The following is a 24,514-nucleotide window of genomic DNA, read 5'->3' on the forward strand; positions in this document are numbered from 1 at the left end:
CTTATGCTTGTTGTTCCAACCTCCGGTACCATTTTTCATGCCCACCAGCAATGAATGAGGATTTCTGTTGTTCAAAATCCTGCTCACCATTTGATATTGTTAGGTTTTCTTTTTAAATTGTATCCATTCTAATAGGCATGTAGTGGCATCTCACTGTGGTTTTAATTTTACTTCCATAATGATGTTGAACATCTTTTCACAGGCCTGTTTGAAACCCATATGTCTTCGTTAGTGCAGTGTCTGTTCAAATCTTTTGCCCATATTCTGTTAAATTGCCTTCTTATTGTTGAGTTTTAAAAGTTCTTTTTTCTGATGCTTTATCCAATATGTCATTTGCAAATATTTTCCCATTTTTAGCTTGCCTTTTTATTTTCCTTGCAGTATCTTTCAAAGAGGAAAAAATTACAATTTTGGTAAAATCCAATTTGCCAAATTTTCCTTTGTAGGTCATGTTTTTGGTGTTGAATCTTTATCACCAAACCCAGAATTACACAGATTCTCTCCTATAGTTTCTTCTTAAAGTTTTGTAGTTTTACATTTTACATTTAGTTATGAAATCCATTTTAAATTGATTTTTACATAATGTATGAGGTTGTGCTAAGATTCTTCTTCTTCTTTTCCTTTCATTTTCTTTCTTTCTTATATATATATTTTTTGCATATAGGAGTCTAATTGTTCCAGCATCATTTGTAGAAAAAAACTATCACTTCTCCATTGATTGCCTTTTACTTGTATCAAAAATAGGTTCACTACTCTTGTGTGGATCTGTTTTTGCTTTCTCTATTCTGCTTCACTGAACTCTGTGTTTGCTTTTTCACCAACACCTTGCTGTCTTGGTTACTGAAGCTCTAGAATAAATTTTGAAATCAGGTATGGTGAGGTTTTATTTTTTCCTGAGTGTTTTGGTTCTTTCAGTTTCTTACCATTTCTATATAAATCTTAGATGCAGCTCCACAATATTTATAATATCTTGCTGACATTTTATTGGGGATTGCACTGAATCTGTAGAATGCATTCAGGAGAATTGACACCTTGATGTTGAGAATTTCAATTCACAAACAAGCATATTTCTGCATTTATTTAGATTTTTAAAATTTATTAGTTTATAATTTTTAGTATACAGATCCTGCACATACTTTGTGAGTCATATATAGCTTTCAAATTTGTTTTGGTGCTATCATAAATATTTTTTTAAATTTCAAATTCCACTTAATGTTAACTGACATGTACAGATCTTTTATATTTAAAGTTATTATTGATATGTTTGAATTAGAATCTACCATCTTGCCAAGTGTTTGTTCTATTTGTTCTTTGTTTGTTCTCCTTCTATTTCTTTCTTCCCTAGGTTTAATTAAGATTTTTGAAATAATTCTATTTTTTTTCTTCTATTGACTTGTTATATATACCTCTTTGAGAAACAAGTTATACACCTGGTTAAAATTAATCTGACTCCACATTGAAGTAAAATATTTCTAAAGACATTATAACAGTGTATTCCCAAGTCCTCACTCTTATGCCTGTGCTACTGCCATCATACATTTTACTTTTACGTATGCTATAAAAACACTATATATATTATTTTTATATACCATACATTTTTAGAGCACTTTAAAATGAGAGAAAAATTATTTTAGCTTTATATATTCCATTTCTGAACCTCTTTATTCCCTGTAGTAGGAAGATCCAACTTCGCCACCTGTAATTTTCCTTTTACCTGAATGATTTTTCTCATCATGTAGTAAAAAGAGCAAGGGAAGCAGAAACCTTTAAAAAGAATGATTTGTCTTTATGACACGTGGGGAAGAACAAAAACCTTTTCCTCTTTTCTCTTAGTTTCGGTAGCTGGGGCTTGTGAATGAAATTAACCAAAGATAGATTAACAGGGGAAAGGTTTATTCTGCGTGCAGATAGAAGCCAACAAATGAAGTAGCTGGCTTGTCAAGTGTTTAAGGTTCAGATACCTTACCTGAAAGTTTACGTACCTTAGTGGGGAGAGGTTAGGGAGAAGAAAAGCCTTCTTATGGGAAAGCACATGGGTTTCTTTAGGAAAGACAAATAGGTTTTCAGGAGAGCAAACTAGAGATATGAAAGTTTGTAATATTTGTTTATACAAGATTCAGTGGTCTTAAAACTCCCCTGGAGAAGGGATTTGAGGCGAGTCTTATCTGAGCTCTCCCCGCAGAAGTAGATCTCCTTTGAAGAGGAATATCACAGCAGCCTCGTTTCCCAGAGGTAGCTGCTTTCAGTCACTTAAGAGAAGCCGAAGAAGGCTTTCCCCCTCATTGGTTGAATCTTAAATGTCTTCAGCCTAAAATATGCTTTATGCCAAAGTGGTATATTGTGGGATGGCATATTCTGATCCCCTTCACACAAAAATGTATGAATTTCTTCATTAGAATCATAAATGAAGTGAAAGAAAATGACAAATGAGAAAAACATCTGTAAAAAAGCTCCAATACAAATGGTTCACATATTATTATCATTTATGAGAAAGCTAAACCCCATCTTTCTTATAAATTGATAGTGGATGCTATCAATTCCCCAACCAGATTTCTTCTCATTGTCACTGTAACCAACCATAGTGGCCGTATCAGCTAAGAACTAATCACAGCTGCCATCTCTGTAGAATTGCCTTTGGCCCAAGGGGAGCTGCCTCCCGCAAGCCCCAACATTTCCTGGCCCCACCGCCTCAGTCAATGCCTGGCTGTCCTCTGCTCCCAGACTTGTGGTGGAACTAACGCTGTGGTATCACTTGTGTACCACAACTTCCCTGTGGGACGGGCTGAACCTAGTCTCTGGCTGAGACCATGTTTTCCTTCTGCTCATCCTAGTTTCCTTATTCCCATTCTCCTGGAGCATTCCTCCCAACTCTTCTTGTTCTGCTCTTCAGTTTCTGCATCTAGAGAAACCAACCTAAGACATCACACTAGAAAAATTCACAAGAACCCAGAATAGACAATTCACAGAAGTGTTAGTCCAAGATTCCTAAAAAAAATAAAGCCTAATGCAAAAGTTTACATGCTAAAGCTTTTTTATTGAAATATATTTGACATATAACACTGTGTGTGTTTAAGGTGTACGATATATTGATTTGATACATTCATATTTGCCATATAATTGCCATTGTAGTGTAAGCTAATGCTTTTATCACGAGTCACATAATTATTTATTTTTTGTAGTAGGAATAATTAAGTTCTATTCTTTTAGCAACATTAAAATAAATTTCTAGACCCAAGATGGAGCAAGTCCTGCCTGAGGTGCCACATCAGCAAACTGCAACTTAGATAACTTTTATGTCCCTGTAAATGTCAGCTTGACAGAAAAGCTGTGCCTCCAGTCAGCTAACCCCCCACGCCTAACCAGCTGGGGGCCTTCTCACTCCAGATGAGGGTGACTGTGTTCCCCCAGCAGATTAGATACTTCCTTTTCCCCCCTCTTCCTTGCTCTTTACCCTTTATTCTGTCAGTTTCCTGCCTTCCACCCCATTTTGCAGTTCTCCAAAAGGAGACTGTCCACTTCATGAAGTGTCAAATAAAATTTATTTGTTTTGGGCTGGGCAAAAAGTCCCTATAGTTTTTTCTGTAAAGTAAGACACATGTTTCATTTTCACCAATGACTTCATTGATTTGGGTATTTCGAGTATGCTGGCTCTCTCCCACATGGTATAACATTGATTGTTAGTGTTCTCAATTCATGTCTCAGTTTGATCGCTGTCAACTTCAACGGGTCTTCCTGACCATGGAGCGTCGCCCAGCAAGACATCTCCAGCACGAGACCTCACAGACCACTTTTGAACCATTCGATCAGTCACAACACCTTCTCCATACACTGCAGAAATCTTTTTTTTTTTTTGCATTTCAGTTGCATTTGTAACTTTCTTGAAATAATAAAGCATAATATGCCAAAAATGTTGTGTATTTTCCCCCATCTTCATTATTAAAATGGCTACCCAAAAATTCACCCATTTTGATGTTTTTAAAAAAGGCATGCTGCCCTGGCTGGCATAGCTCAGTGGATTGAGCACAGGACTGTGAATCAGAAGGTCACCAGTTTGATTCCCAGTCAGGGCAGAGGCCTGGGTTGCAGGCCAGGTCCCCAGTGAGGGGGCACATGAGAAGCAATCACACATTGATGCTTCTATCCCTCTCTTTCTCCTCCCCTTTCCCTCTCTCTAAAAATAAATTTAAAAATCTTTTTAAAAAAAGAGGCTCAACTTTTAAAAAAAATGCACGCTGATATGACAGCTATCATAATACAATCTAACAAAATTATTTTGAAGAAACTTAAAGACAACTAAGTGCTATGGAAAAAATCAAATGAACTTTTTGACCCAATAGCATCTGAATTACCTTCTTTAATCATTTTTTGAAGTATGAATCATGGTTATTTTATTTTTTATATTGAATTTATTGGAGTGACATTGTTCACAAGGCCATACAGGTTTCAAGTGTACAGCTCAACAAAACACCGTCTGCACCCTGGGTTATGGCCATCGCCCCAAGCAGAGTCTCTTTCCGTCCCCATGTTCTCACCCTTTGCCCGCTTCCACTTACCCCCTCACCCCTCTTTCCCTCTGGCTGTCACCACACTGTTGTCCATGTCTATGTGTTATATGTTTTTTTGCTTAATCCCTTCACCTTCTTTCATCCAGCCCCCCAACTCCGCATTCCTCTAACAGTTGTCTGTCTGTTTCATGAATCTATGCCTCTCTTTCTATTTTGTCCATCAGTTTATTTTGTTCATTAGATTCCACATAAGCAAAATCATATTGTATTTTTAACAACAAGTTTTGATGTTTATAATACAGTATTGTTGTTTCGAATCACTACCATGTACATCAGATCTCCAAGACTTTTTTTTATCTACTAGTTGTAAGTTTGTACCCTTAAATAACATCTCTCCTACCCCCACTGCCCTCCCTAAATGCGAAAGCTTTACAGTAACTCCAAGGCAGCAAGAGCAAGGCAGGAAAGGGAGAGCAACTGTGAAGCGGTGTATCCCCGAGAAAACATGGCTTAGTCACGCAGGACTGAAGTACCTTCCAGACAGGCCTTGAGGAGCCACCATTCCTTAGAATAAAACTTGGAAGGATGGGAGGGAAAGGGGAGAAGGGAGAGGTATTTACTTTTGCCTCCCTTCCTTGTCTTGATTATCCTGGATCAAAGTTCATCCCATGGGCACTAAGTTCCCCCACACTTGCAGGTTGTGTTACTCAGGTTTTCTAGAAGGTCAGATCCAAACTTAGAACTATACATTGTCCGAGGGGAAAGAGGGTGAAGAAGCCAGAGCCTCTGCGTGGATTTTAATCACGTGGAACTGCGTGCTGGCCCTGCTGCGGCTCACTCAGGGAGCACGGCGGAGGCTCTACAGAACCCTAGACCCAGGGTAGGAAGGCTGAGAGACCCAGGGCTGTTGGAATGTCCCTGTGGCTGGATCTCCTGGGGAGAAATGACTGAAGTCCCCCGAGTCTGAGGAAATCTGGGGAGGCTTATAAACTGTGCAAAGGTATCAAAATAGCCAATAATCACACTTGAAAAGGAAGCAAAAGGACACAAAGAAAAGCAAAATAAAACAAGCTGTTTGTTGTTGTTTTGACTTATCAAATAAAAAATAAACCTGGATTTAGTAAGGAGAGACTCTATGTGGAAGTTATTGCAAAGCGGGGGAGGGCCTATTGGACTGGGGAAAACCCTTTGACCTTAGAAGATCTATGGATGTCTCATGAGTTAGGCCATAAGATTTTTTATAACATATATTTTTTATTTTTAAAAGATGTTATTTACTTATTTTTTGGAGAGAAACATCTATCTGTTGCTTCTCACATGCCCCCAACCAGTGGCCTGGACTACAACCCAGGCATATGCCCAGACCAAGAATCAAACTGGCAACATCTCAGTTTGCAGGGCAACACCCAACCCACTGAGCCACACCAGCCAGGACTAGATATTTTGTGTGTTTGTTTGTTTGTCAGAGAGAGGAATGAACAAGACTAGGAGGAATTGGGTATGCGGCCTTGGAGTGAATGGATGTGACAAGATCAGAAAATGTTTCACTCTGAGGCCCGTCTATTCTGGGAGGGGTGCTGCTGACGAGGGGCTGGCTGTTTGCTGGCTCAGGCTGTGGGGCTAGACCAAAGTTCGGGCACCTGAGGGGAGGGAGAATCTTAACCAAAGTTTGGTTAGCAAGCATGTCATTCTGATCGATCTGTACCTACCAGAAGTCAGCTAATCATTTATGAGGCAAAGAATGGGAATTTGGCCTTATCTATCCGGCCTTGCACAGGTGAATGAACAGGAGTTGGGGGTGTTCGGGGAGGGAATTCCATGCCTCTTATCTATGTGAGGAAGGGCGGTTGTAAGTAATAAACCATTTCCCAGAACACAGATGTGTGAAGACTTCTTTAACTAGCACTGTTTTCCAATACCACAGGGATCGGGTAGCATTCAGCATTGTCAGACACTTAAGAGACTGGCAACATGAGAAAGATTGACAATACACAGTGCTGACCAGGGTACGCATCACGTGGAAATGGACACTACCTTCCAGTGGGGCAGCTCTTCAAATGGACACGACCTTCATGCACACTTGCAGCCGTAATGTATTAGCTTTTCAGCCCATCAACCTCCTCTTAAAAAATCTGTACTGAGGAAATGCTTGACTTAATATATATCATACTATCATTTGAAACATCAAACATTTTGGAACAATATAAATATCTGTCAGTGAGATCCATTAAGGGCACCTGCACACACATAACAATGTGGCAATTACAAAGATAGTGCAGAGTGGGAAGTAGTGTGGTGACTAAGAGCTGCCCTCTGGAATTTGGCTGCCTGGGTTCAAATCCCGGCCCAGCATTTATTGACATGTAATCTCGGGCAACTCAATCTCTCTGTGCCTCAGTTTTCTTCACCCAGGAAACAGAAATATATCTATTTTTCTAATAGAAATATATCATAGGCTTGTTAGGGGGGTTAAATGAGTTAATACACACTAGCATGCAGTGTCCACACTGTAATATACATGTAATAGTATAATTAGTGTCACTAGATCTATATTAGTCACATCCAAAGGTGTCTTCCACATTAAATATAAATTCTGGTTTCAAAATGAAATATGTGTTATCATACTATTTTTAAAATGTGTACATAGAGGAAAAGGGAGAGAAACAATAATATCTGGAAGAAAATACATGCAGACTTTTTAATGTTTTACTTTATATACTTCTGAATTATTCAATTTTTAAACAAAATCCATGTGAAAAAAATAAAGCCATCTCTTCTTTGGAAATAAATCAAATTTATGTAGACGGTCAGAGAACACAGTGGTGGAGCGATACTATGGCTCGGGGCTAGATTTGGCCTTGGGATGATAATTTTTGGGGTTTTGAAATTGAAGAGAGTGTGACTTCGATAGATTCAGTTTGTGGTGAGATTATTCTTGAATGCAGTCTCTAAAAGTTCAAATGTCAAATTATTTTACAAAGTTATAGTAATCAAAACAGTACAGTATTGTAGTAGAAACTGACATGTAGATCAATGGAACAGAATAGACAGCCCAGAAATAAATTCATACGTATGTGGTCAATTAATTTATGACAAAGGAGCCAAAAACATACGATGGGGAGAGGACAGCCTCTTCAATAAGCGATGCTGTGGAAACTAGACAGCCATTGCAAAACATTGAATGTAAGACCCGACAGCATAAAACTCCTAGAAGAAAACATTGAAGTTCCTTGACATTGGTCTTGAAAAGAACTTTTGGGATTTGACACCAAAAGCAAAGTCAACAAAAGAAAAAATAAACAAGTGGGACCACGTTAAACTAACAAGCTTCTGTGCAACAAAGGAAACGATCAATAAAATGGAAAAACAACCTATGGAGTAGGAGAAAATATTAGCAAATTATATATATGATAAAAGGTTGGAATCCAAAACCTATAAACAACTCATATAAAAACAACAATTAAAAAATGGGCAGAAGGCTGAATATACATTTTTTCTAAGCAGCCATGCTGATACAGATACACGAAATGGTGCTCATCATCACTAACCATCAAGGAAAGGCCAATCAAAACCACTATGAGATTTCTCCTCACACCTATTAAAATGGCTAGTGTCAGAAAGACAAGCGATAAATGTTGGTGAGGATGCAGACAAAGGGGACCCTGGTCCATTGTGGATGGAAATGTAAATTGGTAGAGTGACTACGGAAAACAGAATTAAAAAAATAAAAATAAGATTAGGATCAATGACAAAACTAAATAAAAATGCATTCTAGATTTCTGTTCAGTAGATTACTTTGAAATTATTAATGTCTTTCAATGATCGGTTAGAATCTCATCTCTTTTAGTTGGAAGAAGAGCAAACTGCTTGTCATAAGACATCTTCCATCACATATCTACAGGGTGGCACGAAAGTAGGTTTACAGTTGTTCATATGGAAAATAATGAAATAATTAATAAATACTAAGACAAAAATTAACTCTCTTTTGCGTACTCACCACTGTAAACCTACTTTTGCCCCACCCTGTAAATAGGACTGCGAGGGCTCAGAACAAGTCACCCCAAGATGTGTTTCTGTGGTATGTGGATTGTTTTGAGTTAAAGACAATTTTAGCTTCAGGCTCAAGAGAAACTTCTGCCCTTCCTTTAACTGTCTAAAGGAATCTGAATTAGGGGCTTTGCCCATAATAAGAGATTATCAGTGGTAACCTTTTTGACCTAGCTATAGGGCAGGGCAAACTTTTATTTACTAAACATCTGAGGAATTTCTTACCATTCTACAACAAAGCCCCCAAGGGGCCTCACTTCATCCCTAGCTCAGAATGTCATACACGCACACCTCAGTCCCTCTTTCTCTCTCTGAATCTCTCATTCGTGTGGGTCTCTGACTAGCTTATGCGTGCAGGGTTCCCGTATATACATATGTATTAAATTTGGTTATTTTCTCTTGCTAATCTGTCTCACAACTATTTGATAATTAGACCAGCTGAAAGAACCTCGAGGGCAGAGGATATTTGTTCCTTCCCCACAGGACCATAAAACACTGGGTAGGAGTTATTTGGAGTCAGTGAATGACATCTTAGGGTCAGTTATTTTACCTGGTACAAACACTGTAACCTCTGTAAACTGTAAGTACACTGTCAAGTGAAAGTGAAAAGCACCAGAAACTGACAAACAATGACAAATCCACATGTTTATAATGTTTCTTTTCCTTATATTGTTACCACACAGCAAGTGGGGTCCTGCTGCCCACACCCACCCTCTAGGCAAAATTCAGGAGGCACACATTTGGTGAATAAGAAAAGGAGTCTTTATTCAAAAGCCACACAGTTTGGGGATAACAGTTTTCCACATGCATTAGTCACTTAAGCCTATTAACTAAGGCTAAAACTTTAACTCTTGAGTTCCCCTAGCATTGCCCTGTTAGTTTTTATTACAAACCAGAATAACATAAATTACAAAAGCTATACAATTTTGGAAGAATGGCAGGCTTCGGCCTCAGAGCCCATCTCCTCTAGCACTCCCAAAAAAAAAATAACCCTGTCTCCCCCTCTGCTAGGCCAGCCTAGTCCCAGGCTGTGCCTAAAGTTCCTTCTCCCATTTAAAACACCATCTTTTGGGAAATGCAGGCAGCTGCAGCACAATCCTCCAGGCATCCTGGAGGAAAAGAAAGAGAGTGAGTCTCTGCCCTCTTTCTGTTTAAATCTTCCAGTCCATAATTCCATGTGCCCTAGAGGCATCTAACTTCTCAGCCAGTCCCGTCCTAGACTGGCATCTGCACCTCCCCCTTAGGTTTCTCCCCAGAGATTAGGGACCTCTGTCACTCCTTAGCCTAGCTTGTTTACCATTGCCTTGTTTACCATTTACCTCCTTCTATGGCCCTTCCCTCACTCCTCCCCAGTGATCTGATCAGATCTCTCTGCACACATATGAATGACAAATGCAAGCTCAGAGAGTTTGGAGATGTGTGCAGGGTCACGGAATTAGAAACTTGAGTCCTACATGTCCTTACTAACTCCCTTAAGAGTCTTTTTGACTAGGGAACTTTCTACAATGGACACCAAACCTGGTGCCCTCCTCCACTCCTTATCCCCCAGGGACTGCTCTTCTTCCCTCTTTCCAGAGTGCTTATCCCAGAGTGCCTTGTTATTGTTTGCTTGGCTTACCCAAAGCAGGCTAAGAAATTGTTCAGACTGGGGACTGTGACTTGTACCCACGTTCTTTGCACCTAGAGTGGATGACTGGTTGGAAGGTGCTTAGCAAATGTGAATGGAATAAGTGGATTATTCTGACTCCAAGTTTAGAACACTTTTCTTTACAACAGTGCTACTTCCCCTGGAGCAGTGTTTCCCAAAAGTATTCTGTGAAATGCCACATCAGCTGGGGTGCTTGATTTAAAAAGCATACTTCTGATTTCACTTCAAGCCGTAGAAGTTGAAACTTCTGGGTGTAGAGCCTGAAAATCTTAAACAAGCTCTTCATGTGATTCCAATGAAGGCAAAAGTTCAAAACCCTTTTTTGAGTTTTTATGGAGAGGTGCCTTGGAAGTGAGAGGGTAGATAGACATCTAACTGGCATGTTTTCCAAATACTTGGTGGGAGGCTCTTCCTTTCCTTTTTTTGTATCCTTTTCTCTTGTCTTCTCCTTATTCTTTCTCTTCCTCCTCTTCCCCTCCCCCTCTTCCTCCTCTTTTTCTTCTCCTTTCCCTTCTTCTTTTTTGAGTGGGGGAGGGGGAGGTCGTTTTTAAACAGATGTTTCTGGGCATTTAGCTATTTAGCTTTTTTATCCCCTTGTTTGGTCAGCCCAGTATTGTTCAGAGTGACCACTAAGTGGCAGCAGAGTACAGAAATATAAGAGGACCGCAAAGTACAAGGAGACAGTATCTTTGAAATAGTTCAGTAATAAAGACATGCCCCAATCCTTTTCCTACTTGTACCTACTATTTTAGGGATTTTATTTTCAAGCACCATAATTTATATTACTGTTAACTAAATTATTTTTAGATTATGAATTAAGTTCCCTCAAAACCAAGAAAATAAATGAATAGAGATTAAGAAAGAATAAGTTAATGGAAAAGAGATGAGTATAAATCCTAGCTGAGTAATCCAAGACAACTGAGGAAGTTAATAAAAGGGAAAAAAAATGAACAAGATGAACAATCAGGGAGACTGACTGAAGAAGGATCACAAGTAATCTAGAGAAAATAAGACCTCTTTAAACAATTCTTAATAGTACTCATAGAGAAATTCAAGTGTGAATCACATAAACAGAACAAGAGCGGGCTGAAAAGTGGAGGCATCTGTAATATTGTTAACAATAAAAATTAAGTAAAAAATAGAATACATGTCTATTTTTGTATTAATAAAGTACAAGCTTATTTAAAATCATCACTGAATTCGTAATAGCTTTTGTTCACATGCATTTTTCTCAATCAGTTGATACTAAAAGTACAACTGGTACACTCTGTGGAGCTTTGTGTGTATGTATCTTTTCTAGTATTGAAATGGAGTGTTCAGACGTGGAAACTTACAAAACAATTGCTGTAGTTTGCCTCGGTGTTTGTAGGGAGTAGAGCAACAATGTTCATTAGAGACAGGGCTGGAAGTCATCCATCAATAACTAATTGTAAAGACAGAGGAGACCACCGTCACTACCTAGGTCCTCTCAGAGAGCTACCAGTGTAACTGGGCATAGTGGTAACAGCACTAATTCATTACTGATGTTAGGATCGATGCTTCCTCCAGCTCCATGAATGCCTCACGTGTTTACCACCTTGTAAGCTGCTGTGTTTATTTTTCTTCACCTGCAGTGCCCTTGGCTTATGTTTTTGCTCTTCATTTTTGACACATGACAAGCTATCTCTTTATTTTTGTTAAATTTACTTGGGTGATATTTATTAGTGAAATTACATAGGTTTCAGATATACAATTCTATGATCAACATATTTAAATATCAGTCTTAGAAAATGATTCTTCATTACATTTATATTTTAAAAATCAAATACGTTAGTGATATAAATTAAAAATCATATTAATTTGAAGTGAGCATTAAAAGTAAAATAAATGTCCTTTTTTATTCTGATTACTCTATAGGGTGTGGCAAAAGTAGGCTTACAATTGATCATATGGAAAATGTTACAATAATTAATAAATAATAATATGAGAATAAGCTATTTCACATACAACTGTAAACCTACTTTTGCCCCAACCTGTATTTTACAACTAAGCCTATTATAATAAATGGACAACAATTTTAGATAATTTCAGCCTCTGCATAGATATATTCTTACAATTTACACATAGAGTAACTTGACTTTTACTAAAAATACTAGATTGGTGTGTACTTTTTATTTGCTGATAATCGTTTGTTGCTTCCATACCTGGCACAGTGGCTCCACTTAGTTAAGTCCATAAAGATACATTTTTAAGCAAATAAATGATTAATTCTTCATTTTCACCCATCAAATAATGATCTATTAGTCTTTTATATTTAAAAAGTCTCCCAACTTCTGTATTTGGCTCTTTTAAAATAGAAAATTTTTAACAATCAATGTTTAAGAAAAAAATCCAGCTTTAGGCTATTAATAGGGTTTGTCTGACCCTATCACTAAAAATAATTTTATATTTAATGATAAAAAGTGCTAGAAAATGTCAACCCACAATATTGAGTCTTCTTGTTTTTTCGTTATTTTCAATGTTTTGCTCTGAACATGAAGGACCTTTATGTGTCAACTTTTAACATCGGTGATATATCATAATTTTAGTCTAGGCCAAGAATGGAGGTTTGCCTTAATGTTAAGGAACCTATTAATATAATTCACCATTTTAACAGATTAAGTTTTACGATTCTGATGAAATGCAATAAAAGCATTTGCATGTTCTAAATGTATTCATTACTAAAAAGAAAGTGTCTGAGCCGCTAAAAACACAAGAGGACTTCTATAAATGTAAAGCTCTATAAAGAAAGGGCCTATCAGACATGACATAGCTACCAGTGCAGTTTGAGAGCAGTCTTTTAAGGATGAGCAACCACGCAGAGATGCCTCAGTGATCAGAAGATTCCGGGGGCTTGAGTCCTCACAATGCACCCATAAATTCAACTATGGTCCAGATTCCGTCACGGTCTCTGAGAAACCAACAGAAACACTTAAGTCAGCTAGCCTCCGTTTAAGAACAATTAGAAGCTCACCCATGGCGCTGCCTCACCACACAGAGCTAGCATGCAGGAGGGTGTAGGAGCACAGGGCATACTGCAGTTAGTTTTAGCCCCAGCAACACACATTTGAAAAAATGCTGCTTCTGTAGATCCCGGGCTGGTTCCAGCATCAAGCCTAATCTCCAGGGTCTGTGAGAGGCTCATAATTCAAAGCCAAAAGCCTGATTTCTACTGTATTTATAAAGAATCACATTTTAATTCTTTACTATGGCCTGTGAGGTCTCAAATAGCTTTTTTGAAAGATTTTATTTATTTATTTTTAGAGAGAGGAAGAGAGGGAGAGAAATGATGTGAGAGAGTAACATTGATCAGTTGCCTCTCGGGAATCCAGCCGGTGAACTTTCACTTTGCAGGATGATGCCCAACCAACTGAGCCGCACCAGTCAGGGCTCCAATAATCTTAATCCTGCAAAACTCTCTAACCACATCCTATTACCTTCTCTCCAGCCTCAATATGCTCCAGCTGTGTTTCCCCACCCCATCCTCTCAGTTCCCCAACAACGTGCCTCAGGACCTTTGCACAGGCTAGCTCACCTACCTGCATTGTTCTTTCCTCAATCTTCAGAGACCAGTCTCCTTGCCATCCTCAGGCCTCAGGTTTTATTTCACTTCCTCAGAAAAAATCACTGTCTCGGTTAATGTTGGTATCTCTCTTCCATTCTTTCATTAACATTCCTTCTTTCGTTTTTGAAGATTTTATTTATTTTTAGAGACAGGGGAAGGGAAGGAGAAAGAGAGGGAGAGAAACACCAATGTGTGGTAGCCCCTCATGCACCCCCTACTGGGGACCTGGCCCGAAACCCAGGCATGTGCCCTGACTGGAAATCAAACCAGCGACCCTTTGGTTCGCAGGCCCCAACTCAATCCACTGAACTACACCAGCCTGGGCCATTTACCTTATCTGCTCATTGCCTTAATTATATTTATGAGAGTTTGTTATAATCTTATTTGTGTATTTACTTGTGTTTTGTCTGTCTGTCCCTCTGGTGAACATGTAAGCTCCATGAGGTCAGACCCTTCCTTAAGCTGCACTCTGAGTTAACCAGGCAGTTTTTATTGTTTTGTTTTTTTCTCCTCTGTTCCTTTGTGGTTGTTTGCTTTCAGCCAGTTGAATAGATTAAAAAAAATTAAAATCCATGTGCCAGCACTGGGAGAGAGCATGCAAATGCATTTAAAAAAAAAAGTAGCAAGTTGGCCTTGCCTGAAGAATTTGTTGAGTACAGCATTACACCATTTCACATCTGGTGTTCAATAAGATTTTTCCTTCTTAGAACTCAAATCTGGGGTCTAACCCTTTATGATTGTTTTCTCAGGCACTGATTATTCCTGACTCTGGTGTTATCCGGGAAACTGGACTCACACACACAACCAGGGATAGGACTCCCTGCTTGAAATTCTCATTTCTTCAGTGCTGGTTACTAGGTGTGCTGTGCTTTCAGGTTCAGCCCGCACTGGTTCAAACTAGATTAAAGACGTGTCAGTGGAAGTAAAGGAAACTGAGTCATTATTAAGTCAAGAACATGTGAGAACAGATGGCCTCAGCAGTATAGCCTTTAATGGTATTGAAAGTAAAATTATAAGATCTCAGATTTAATATAAGGGAAGGGGATCAGAGGTGCTGGAGGAAGTCAGAACAATGGCACCTCAAGGAGGTCAGGGTCCTACTCCCCAGAACCTGTGGCCATGTCCCCTTACACAGCAAAGGGGACTTTGCTGATGGGCTCTCCAGCCCAGGATATTATCCTGGACTATGCACATGGGCTCCATGTGATCACAAGCGTCTTTGTGAGGGACAGAGGAGGGAGGGAGGGAGTCAGAGTGGCAGAGATGTGACTCTAGCGGCAGAAATCAGAGTGTTGCTGAAGCAGGGTGCAGCCAAGAGGAGGGCCCCAAGAAGGGATTTGTAATGGGGTCCAGGACTCAGGGTGTCCAGGAAATATTAGAAAAATGTATGTAGGATGTCTTCACCCCTACAGGCCTGAGCCAGGGGGGATGGGACACATGGAACAGGGCCATTCAGAGCTGTTTTGGGTAGCAAGAGCTTTGTAGCTAACCCCTGGCAGTCATTTAACATATCTATAACCTTTAACTGGTTTCATGGATATGTTAAATAGCTGTGGCCCTGCTTTGAGCCAGGGAGATGGGAGTGGCTTCCACCCAAGATGGGACTGGGAAGCAACTCCCCCTGGTTACAGGGCCTGCGTGAGAGCTTGGAGATGATTGGCTCCAAGCCATGGGGCCACACCTGCCCAGACTTACTATGGCAGCCCAGTAAAGCTGGAAGAATACGGGGATGCTGGCAGGTGTAGCTGACTGTAGGAGGAGTCGGAAATGGGCTGCAAAGGAAGATGGGAACTGGGATTTAAACCTAGGCCCGGCAGCCATAGGTAAGAAGAGAGACCATGTGGCTCTGAAGGGAAGAAGAGACCATGTGGCTCTGAAGCAAAAGAGAGACCACGTGGCTTCAAAGTAGTGGGGAGGACCACAAGGTTTTGGGGAAAGGAGAGACCATGCAGCTCTGAAGTAAAAAGGAGTGAACCACGAGGCTCTGAAGCAAGTAGATAGATAGAGGTCCATGTGGTTCTGAAGTGGGGAAAAGGACCACGCGGTTCTGAAGGAGAGTAAAGAGGACCACGAGGTTTTGGAGTGCTTCTTCTTGCCACGCGGCTTAGGCAGCAGGAGAGACTTTGCAGCCATAGAGAAAGGGGAGAAAGGACTCTTGCTGGTGGGCCATGAGAAGGTGCCACATGGCTTTGGATTAACTGGAGATTGCAGCGGCCACACAGCTGATGGTGCTGGGAGCCTGAATCACGGACTTCTACTTCTTTTCCTGAGACACGGTACCCCGGACTGGGCACAGGGAGAGGGAAGGACTGTGCATCTGTGGGTATTCTAGAGGACTTTAGTATCTTACTGAAGACATTAGGTCATTATTCTAAGTTTGTGTAACTTTTGAATAAACAATTCCTTTCCTTTTCACCAGTCTCTGGCATTGAGAGACGTCTTTCCTCTGGCGGCGGGCATTGCGAACCTAGCAGGTGGGCGTGGGGGGAAGGAACCTCCAGAGACAGAAAGGCGGAATCCTTTCTGTAATAATTTATCGTGAACCACCCCCCCCTCTTGCTCGGTAACATTGCCACGATCTCCTGGACATCGAAAAACAACAACTCTCACATTTACAAATCACCATGAGCTCAGAACAAAATAAGTTCAGTCACAAACAATCACAGAACGAACAGCATACATCCCAACGCACACTGTGCTTGAAAAGACTAAGGAAAATATGTAGAATGTCGACAGCAGTCTTTTCTAGAAAGTGGGAATTGGTTTCTTTTTCCTCCTTTGTGCATTTTGGTATTTTTCAGATTTTCTGAAATAGATGATACTGTTTTTATAATTGAAAGAACCTATGTTAAAAAGAGCAACAAAATGTAAAAGGACACATTTGTCTGTGTTGTCCAAGTCCATGAAGCGACCCAGCTCTGTGAGCATTTGCATCGACCACATGACCAGGCCTAGACCAGCCCTTCACCCTGTGCTCCCGGGACAGAGGCAGGCTGGTTTCCCAGGAAGCTCCTCCGAGCTGGGCTGGGCAGAGGGGGTTCAAATCTCAGTTCTGTTCTGTGCCTACTGTGTGACCTAGAACCATCTTCTCAACCTACCTGAAGCCTGGCCCTTCATAGACACTTTTTGAGTAAGTGTTCAAGTTCAGTAAGGATGGATTTTTTTTAAAGGAGTACATACTAATTTTATTCTGACTCTTCTGTTTAAAATGCACGTCCCTACCTTTTTAACCCTTCATAAACTACCCATCTTTAAAGCCTCGTTCCAATGCTGCTTCCTCTTCTAAGTCTTTGCCATTGCAACAAGGTCTGGAGCATGGCCTGAGCCAGCAGCCATGACAATGCATTGACAGGCTTATCTCACCTCACCTTCCCAACACTGCCCGACAGGTATTATGGTGTCAGGTGAGAAAACTGAGGCTTGTGGGAGGTAAAGAACTTGCCCAAGATTCCAGGAGAAGGAGGGGTTAAAGCTGAGTTTGCAGACATGAGTGACTGCTCCCTCTTTGAGGACTGTAGCTCGTTGCTCTAACTGTATTGGGAACTGATTTTTTATTCTGCATTGTGTGTTCAGGTTTTTAGTTGTTTCCATGCCTTTGGAGTCAAAGCTTTTTAAGTGCAGTGATGCCATTTCAGGAATTTTGGTTCCAACAGAGTTTAGCATCACACTCAGGACATAGTAGGTTCCCAATAACTGTTAGTTGAGAGGCTGACTGGTAACACTACACTGTCTGAGCCTCGGCCCTAAGAAAGGTCAGTCAGCACTACACACTCTGGACTTTTGATAACGTAGGCAAGGCCCTCAGAACAGTCCTGGGCGTGCTGTTCAGGACTCACACCCACAGTGGAATGAAAGCCCTAACTTGTCTCCGTGTCGGAAGGCTTAAAGGCATATACAAAATATTTGTTTTTAAGAAAACCTGCTCTGTGGTTTCAAACTGTTCCAGGGTGGCTGGTGTTGTATTTCATAATGACCACTTGGGGTGGTCAAAAAGTGGAAATACAGAAAGACCACTTTCAAGACTGGCAGTTACTTCCATGCTAAGTTAAGAGTGGGACAAAATGTGGGCACCCTGCTGCAGTCACTGGAATTTGTGTATATTCCTCAGTTTCCTGCACAGCAAACAAACTTTCCATGGTTTACAACAAACATTGACCGTTTGCTCGTGTTACCTGAGCGCTGCCATGGCAGCTGCTCTGCCCCCACTGTAGGTGAGCCACAGGTCCGCTCTGCATCTTCTCATTCTGCCGCCCAGCTGGAGGAGCAGCTGCCACCGAGACAATCTGTTCTCAGGGCAGAGCCTGGAAATTTAAGAGCTGGGCTCAACCATACAATTACACTTAAGGCTCCAGCTTGAACACACGTTCACCAAAGCACATCGCAGGGCCAACCACAGCAGCGGTGGATCTGGGACATGTGTTCCCTCCAAGGGATTTGGGAGCAGTGAAGACTGCGATGGGAAAGGAGCATAAAATCAAGGTGAGCAGTGCAGAAGATAAAATCTCAGCGGCATGCAGTGTAAGGGGCCTATGGTCAGGACCAAGAAGGGTGAATCCTTTCTCTTTGATTATCAAAGTCTTTCTGTGCAATTCCAACTTTGCAGCTATTACAGTTCCAGGAAAAGAAGCAAGCTGTACAACTGTGTAGAAGAGGGGGCCTGATTCTCTCACACACTTTGTGGGTAACTGTTAGTTCGATTGCTTGATTCTTGATGCACCTGCACAGCTCACTGTATGGAACATAGCTGTTCAGAAGCAATGCGAAAGGGCTATTGCTATGGAAAGTCCCCTGCTCAAAACCCTTGGACACATAGATCACATAACCTTGTTGGATTACAAGGATTGGGAGATGTTTACAGAAAAAATAATGGTCAGGTTCACACAAAAGAGGAACGATCCATCTTGGAACTTAAAATCATGTTGTTTTGAGAAACAGGGAATTCAAAAAACAAATCCAAACAAGTACAAAAACACCAAGAAATGATTCTGCTTGTTGAGCTCCTTTCCGGTGGAAAGTTCTCGATAAGGGAGCATTTCTCAGGCTGCAGGCTATCAGATAATGGTACGGTCTGACTGCCACTGCCTCCTCCTCATATTTGGTCACAAACTCATCACACTCACAGGAGGGACCCGGATTTCACATTTAAAGAGATTCTTTAATCAGGGAGTCCACAAACTTATATGAAAAAAATTATGTCATTATATTCACTAATCTATACTTGAAATTTCGCATTTCCTTCTGATTTGAATGTAGGCAAAAACCCCACAATAGTATTGGCACTATCTCTGATTTTTGTCAGCAGTTGAAATCAGTTTTGGGAATCACAGTATAGTTCTTGCAGATATCATGAGATATCACTTATGCTCATCAGTATCATGTAATTACAACAGTTATTGAACCTGGTGATTTAATGCTTTCGTAAAGAAGCACATATATGATTATATTACACACTTGGCAATTTAAAAGGTAAATTGATCATTGTGTTTCAATATAAGTGTATTCCTGTATAATCCTATGTGTTTTTTAAACTTTCCAATCAACTTAAAAGTCTTATTCTCTAACAGATCCATGGTCATTACCAAAGTGCCAAAGAAGTTCATGGCATAAAAAATTAAAACCCTTGCCTTAAATGTTGTTAAATCTCACTCAGAAAGATAGGATGAGGAAAGGTTATGCCATAATGGAAAAGTATCACCATGGACATTCTACTCACATCTCAGGGCTACATCACTGAGCATAGGGCTAAGCAGATGTTTTGTTTGCAACAATTTTGCTTCTTGCATCCTATTGTGGTATCAAAGATGAGGAAGGAGCTGGGCATCAAGTCCTTGGGTCAGGAGCCTGACATGTTAACCACCAGCTCCTGCACCTCTTCATGGCGTCCACTGTGGTGTGATCTTGCTCTCCCTCCACCCTCGTTCATCACTGATACGAACATTGGCCATGACACTCAAGTTCTAGTGTTTTTATGATTCACTGCAAGCTGAAGTCTGCTTGCTACATTTAAATTTTAATCCTACCCACAGGTTTATTAGCTGTCCAGTTTTCTCTAATATCTCAGAGCCATAGTAGATAAGTCAGGGCATTCAAGTAAAAGAGAGGAAATCACCGAACCTCTGTGTGCCTCGTCTGCCACATAAGGTTGATAATATCTGCATCTCAGAGTTTGTGGGCAGTAAGTGAGATGCTTAGGTTTGCAGTAAGTGAGATGCTTAGGTTTGCAGTAAATGCTGGTTTCTTCCCTTTCCATCTTTTCCTTCTCTCTATCATGGAACCTCTCCTGGTTAACGCAGCCTTCTCCATCTAACAGAAAACAATAAGGTGAGAGGGAAGGGGAATCATTTTCTGCTTCTCTGAAGGTGACTAATATGCAAATTCCACCCTGAGAAGTAGCTGAGTGTTCTTGCTTTCAGGATGGTGCCTGCCCAGTGGGCTGGACATGGATGTTAATTTATTTCCAGGGCAATAAGAGGGAAATGAGTTTTTAAAGAAATGACTGACTTATACTTTACAAATTATATTTATTGCTATACCTAAGACAAAGTGTTCCTAGTTCCTTAAAGTGTCAAAATTTTTATTTGTAATTCGTTTGCAATTTAATTATCTCTTAATGATTATGAGCTAAATGGAAAAGGAAGAATAATTACTTCCAAAGAAAATTAAGCATTAGAAATACGTTAAAATATTTTACAACATATTTTTTTTAATTACGAATAAGAACTGTGTCAGGATAAGTTATCTTTTTAGCAAATAAAAACAAATAGATGGCATAAATCCATTTCACACAAACTTCAACATATGACTTTCCTTCATTATTTATTTATTGAGATTGCTACATCCATGTCTGCATATTTATCTCTAACTGCATGTCTATATGCACACATGTGTACGCCAAACTCCACAAATTAATTTACCAAAGTTTTCCAAACAAGTATTCACTGAAAGAAAAGGTAAGTGGAAATAGAATGACTAGAGACCTGGGAAAAAGTTTGCGGAAAAAGAGGGGCATAAAATATGTCAGCAATAGTTACTAATAGTAGTTCCTGAAACACATTTGGGTCAATTCTGTGCAAGCATGTGGAATAGGCACTGGTTTTTCAAAGGAAATCTTGTGCTCTCATAAAGCTAAAAGATAGTTGTTCTAACCTGTGTGATTTTAAAAATAGGAGGAAAAGTAAAATGGTGAGATGCAGTTCATTATCACTTCTACTTTTATTAGTTTCATGTGGAAAATATTCAACATGTTTTCAAGTTTCTATTATAAGAGCAAAGGAAGAAAATACTCCTTCAAAAATATAACAAGTTACAAATACTAATTCATTAACTTGTGATCATTGAAGTAGACAAAGCTGGCATACATTGTAATTGGGTTCCAAGGAGACAGGGATCTTCAAGGGAACATTGTGAAAAATGTTTCCAACCCATGACTACAATTATGAAAAGTAAGGTGAAATGAGGATTCAAACAGTGCTTCTCAGAGTTAGATTACATGCTATTTGAGCTTAAGGACGCCTTAGAAAACACATACCACCAACCCCTCATTTTTAAAAGGAGGACTCTCGGTGATGGGGGAGGAAGTCAAAGACTGCTGAAGTAGTCCCACAGGGCCCTGCCACCTGGTAAAACCAGGACGAAAACACAGATATCCTGATCTGTGCTCCTCCTCCTCCACTTTTGTAACTTAGTTCTCTCAAGGGAGCAATGAATGAAGACCCAAACACTTGCATAGAGTTGATTTTTCTCCTCTGCTTAAACCAGGCTGCCTGGAAGCATGCCCATGAACTCACGCCACCACACCACCCACTGCCACAGCACCACTTGGCCTTCCCTCAAAGCCCTCCTGTTCTCCTGAAGCCACTTGCAGTCATTCTTGGTACAAATCAATAGTGTGTGTCCGAGGTGAGAAGATCTCCGGACTCAAAATGAGTTTCAGAGCCTTCCTGAACCACTGGTAGGAAAAGACATAGATGATAGGGTTGCAGGCCGAGTTGAAGTAAGCCAGCCAGATTAAGATGTCAAAGACCAGCGGTGGTGTGATGAAGTTGAGGAGGCTGTCCACCAGTGTGTCGATGGTGAAGGGAAGCCAGCACAAGAGGTATATGCCCACAGCGATGCCCAGGGTCTTGGCAGCTTTTCTTTCACGCTTGGCAGCACCACCCTGGCTTTTGTTGAAGGTGCTGATCTGCTGGGCCTGCCTGGCAGCAACCAGGAAGATCTTTACATACAAGCTGATCATGATGAGGCAGGGGAGAAAAAACACAGGGAAGTTTACCCAGCCCCAGAACTTATTAAACAGCAGCTGGCAACTGCCCACACAAGGCATGTCTTCCAGCCACTGGCCGAGCCCTCTCTCGACCACATCTGAGTAGACAAAGAAGGCTGTGTAAGCTGCTGGCATCCCCCACCCTGCCACGATGTACCTGAGAGCCACCCTCACTGTGAACTTGGAGGGATAGAGCAGAGGCTCACAGATGGCACAGTGGCGGTCAATGGAAATGAAACAGAGGTGAAAGATGGAGATGAGGCAGAACAGGGTGTCCAAGTAGGTGTGCAGCCGGCAGAGGGAGTCTCCAAAGAACCAGCAGCTCTCCACTGAGCGCACGGTGCTCAGTGGCAGAACCAGCAGACCCAGCAGCATGTCAGCCAGGGCCAGGGAAAGCAGCAAGAGGTTGGTGGGAGTGTGAAGTGCTTTGAAGTAGGACACAGTGAACACCACAAACAAATTTCCTAGGACTGTAACAGTTATGCCTGCTGCACAGGCCAGGTAGATGGTCAACTGGAGGCCCAGAGCATGGACAGTCCTGGGGCAAGACCCATTCACCTGGAAGCAGAATGCCAGTGGGTGGTCTTCAGCACCTGGGTTGAGGACAGCACTCATTTATGGTTCCTACTCTTCCTTCTCTCTCTCTCTCCCTGTCTCTAAGATCAGGCCACCTGTCCCACCAAAATAAGGAAATAAATAAATAAATAAACAAATATATAAATAAATAAATCTTCATCTGCCAAACGATTGGAAAAGAAGATCTAGAGAGGAAGTAAAGAGCAATTTGGAACTTAGTGCAATTTCCCTGAATACTGAATCAAACCCACCCTGAAAAATCAAAAGCAGCACAGGATCCAAGGTCCCATGAGAGTCGTTTCTGCTAGTCCTGGCTTGTCTGACTGGAACTTTTGAAACTAATGAAGATGTTACTCTTAAGAAAAGAGAAGACAGATGTAAGCTAAATGTTCTCTCAAAGATAAAACAGCTGTTTCACAGTAGGTATTATATGATTATTGTAAGGGTTTCTCTTCCCATTTTGATAAGCTACCTGTTGTTAAAAGTAAAATGATATTTAATGTTATGAGCCTGAGCCGAGTGAAGAATTCATTCTTGTTAACAAATCATGACTTAGCTAACGAGAAACTTCTGGGTCCTCTCTTTAAGAATTAAATAAGTTGACAAAACATCACCAGATTAAGCTCTTTAATTACATTTCAACTCTTCCCAAGGGAAAAAAAAATTCAGCATACAACTAATTGAAAGAGGGAAATTGCCTTGTTTCAGTCTGGCATCCTTCACAATTTCTAAAGTTAACATACAGTACTGATACATCTTAGGAGAAATAGCGGATAGGAAAAAGTATTTCATCTACCTTAACACTAGTCTGTAAAAATTTGAAGCAAGATCTCATAAACTGCATTTAGAGTTTCCAGGCTACTCACATAGGCAGGAATCAAATCACTTATGGGAATAAGTCCTTTTTGTTGCAGGTAGACCTGGCTTTGCAGAATCCTCTTTCATCGGCAAAGATGACAGATTTTATACTCTAAATAGAAACCACTTCTCCATGTGGTATGTTATGCAAATAATCACTAAAAGGTACCAAGGGACTTAGTTGACACTACTCACAGGTCTCAGTAGTTTGCTTCCTTCTTCATGCAGCATCATCATGTATCCTGCCATCTAATTAAAAATGAAAATTAAACACACTGGACTTGGGAAGTTGTTTAATTTTTCAGTGAGTTCCATATATCCCTTTTGCTTTAGGATTATTTGTGTACATTTCTCTCAATGAGAAAAATAATTGAGAGTAATTGATCATAAGTCCTTTGGTTTGTGAGCGCCACATTGAATTTATCATGGTGCCTTTTCAAAACTCCATTTTCTACTGGCTAAAGAAATCACAGTAGACAAAACAGTGCACCTAGACATGGGAGAGTTAGATTGTTGTCTCCCATCTTCTAGGTCATTACTTATCCTCTCCCTCTCTGTGTCTCCCCACTGGTAAGAGTACCTACACTTAGACTCCTGTGTCTGTACCTCACAAGAATATTATCCAGGAAAATAACAAAAATAACATGTTCAATAGTATTCTGATCTCTCTCTTTCTTGCTACCAAACCTCCAGAAGATGGGATGCCTCTTGGTGAAATCAGTTCACAATAGAAGTCAAGCTAATGTTGCAAAAATGACAGAATTCTAAAGGTGATAATAGAATACGTCTGTCAGCAGGTCACATAGGAGAAGCTGGGACAAGTCAAAAGAGATGAAAATGGTTGGCCTATACCTCCCACTTCCCCACAAAACCCTGGCTAACCCCAGTGCTGATTGCTTCAAACACACCTTGTACCAAGTCCATGTGCATGGAAATAGATTTCTGAACCCAGAATTAATCACACCAGGAGGGATCTTGCTTTCCCACACACCAAGACACCCCTTAGGTTACAAGTCATATACCACATGCAATCA

The 24,514-nt window shown here is 40.5% G+C and overlaps 1 protein-coding gene across 3 annotated transcripts; it reads right to left on the bottom strand.

Annotated features, from left to right (window-relative positions):
* Window positions 1–20,644: 20,644 nt before the first annotated feature.
* Window positions 20,645–23,552, bottom strand: LOC112297369 (trace amine-associated receptor 5). 3 transcript variants are annotated; one of them, XM_045188780.2, is made up of 3 exons: window positions 23,489–23,552; window positions 22,874–22,977; window positions 20,645–22,717 (listed from the first exon to the last, which is right to left on the bottom strand). In XM_045188780.2, exon 3 carries the CDS (start codon window positions 22,659–22,661, stop codon window positions 21,648–21,650), a length of 1,014 nt encoding a protein of 337 aa, XP_045044715.2. In that variant the 5' UTR covers window positions 22,662–22,717; window positions 22,874–22,977; window positions 23,489–23,552; the 3' UTR covers window positions 20,645–21,647. The 3 variants fall into 3 exon arrangements, with proteins under 3 accessions (XP_045044715.2, XP_024407944.2, XP_071075706.1); XM_024552176.3 differs by having other exon boundaries at window positions 23,419–23,537; XM_071219605.1 differs by having other exon boundaries at window positions 20,645–22,977.
* Between the last annotated feature and the right edge of the window lie 962 nt (window positions 23,553–24,514).

Source organism: Desmodus rotundus, chromosome 11, assembly GCF_022682495.2.
Source record: "Desmodus rotundus isolate HL8 chromosome 11, HLdesRot8A.1, whole genome shotgun sequence".
Lineage (NCBI taxonomy): Eukaryota > Metazoa > Chordata > Mammalia > Chiroptera > Phyllostomidae > Desmodus > Desmodus rotundus.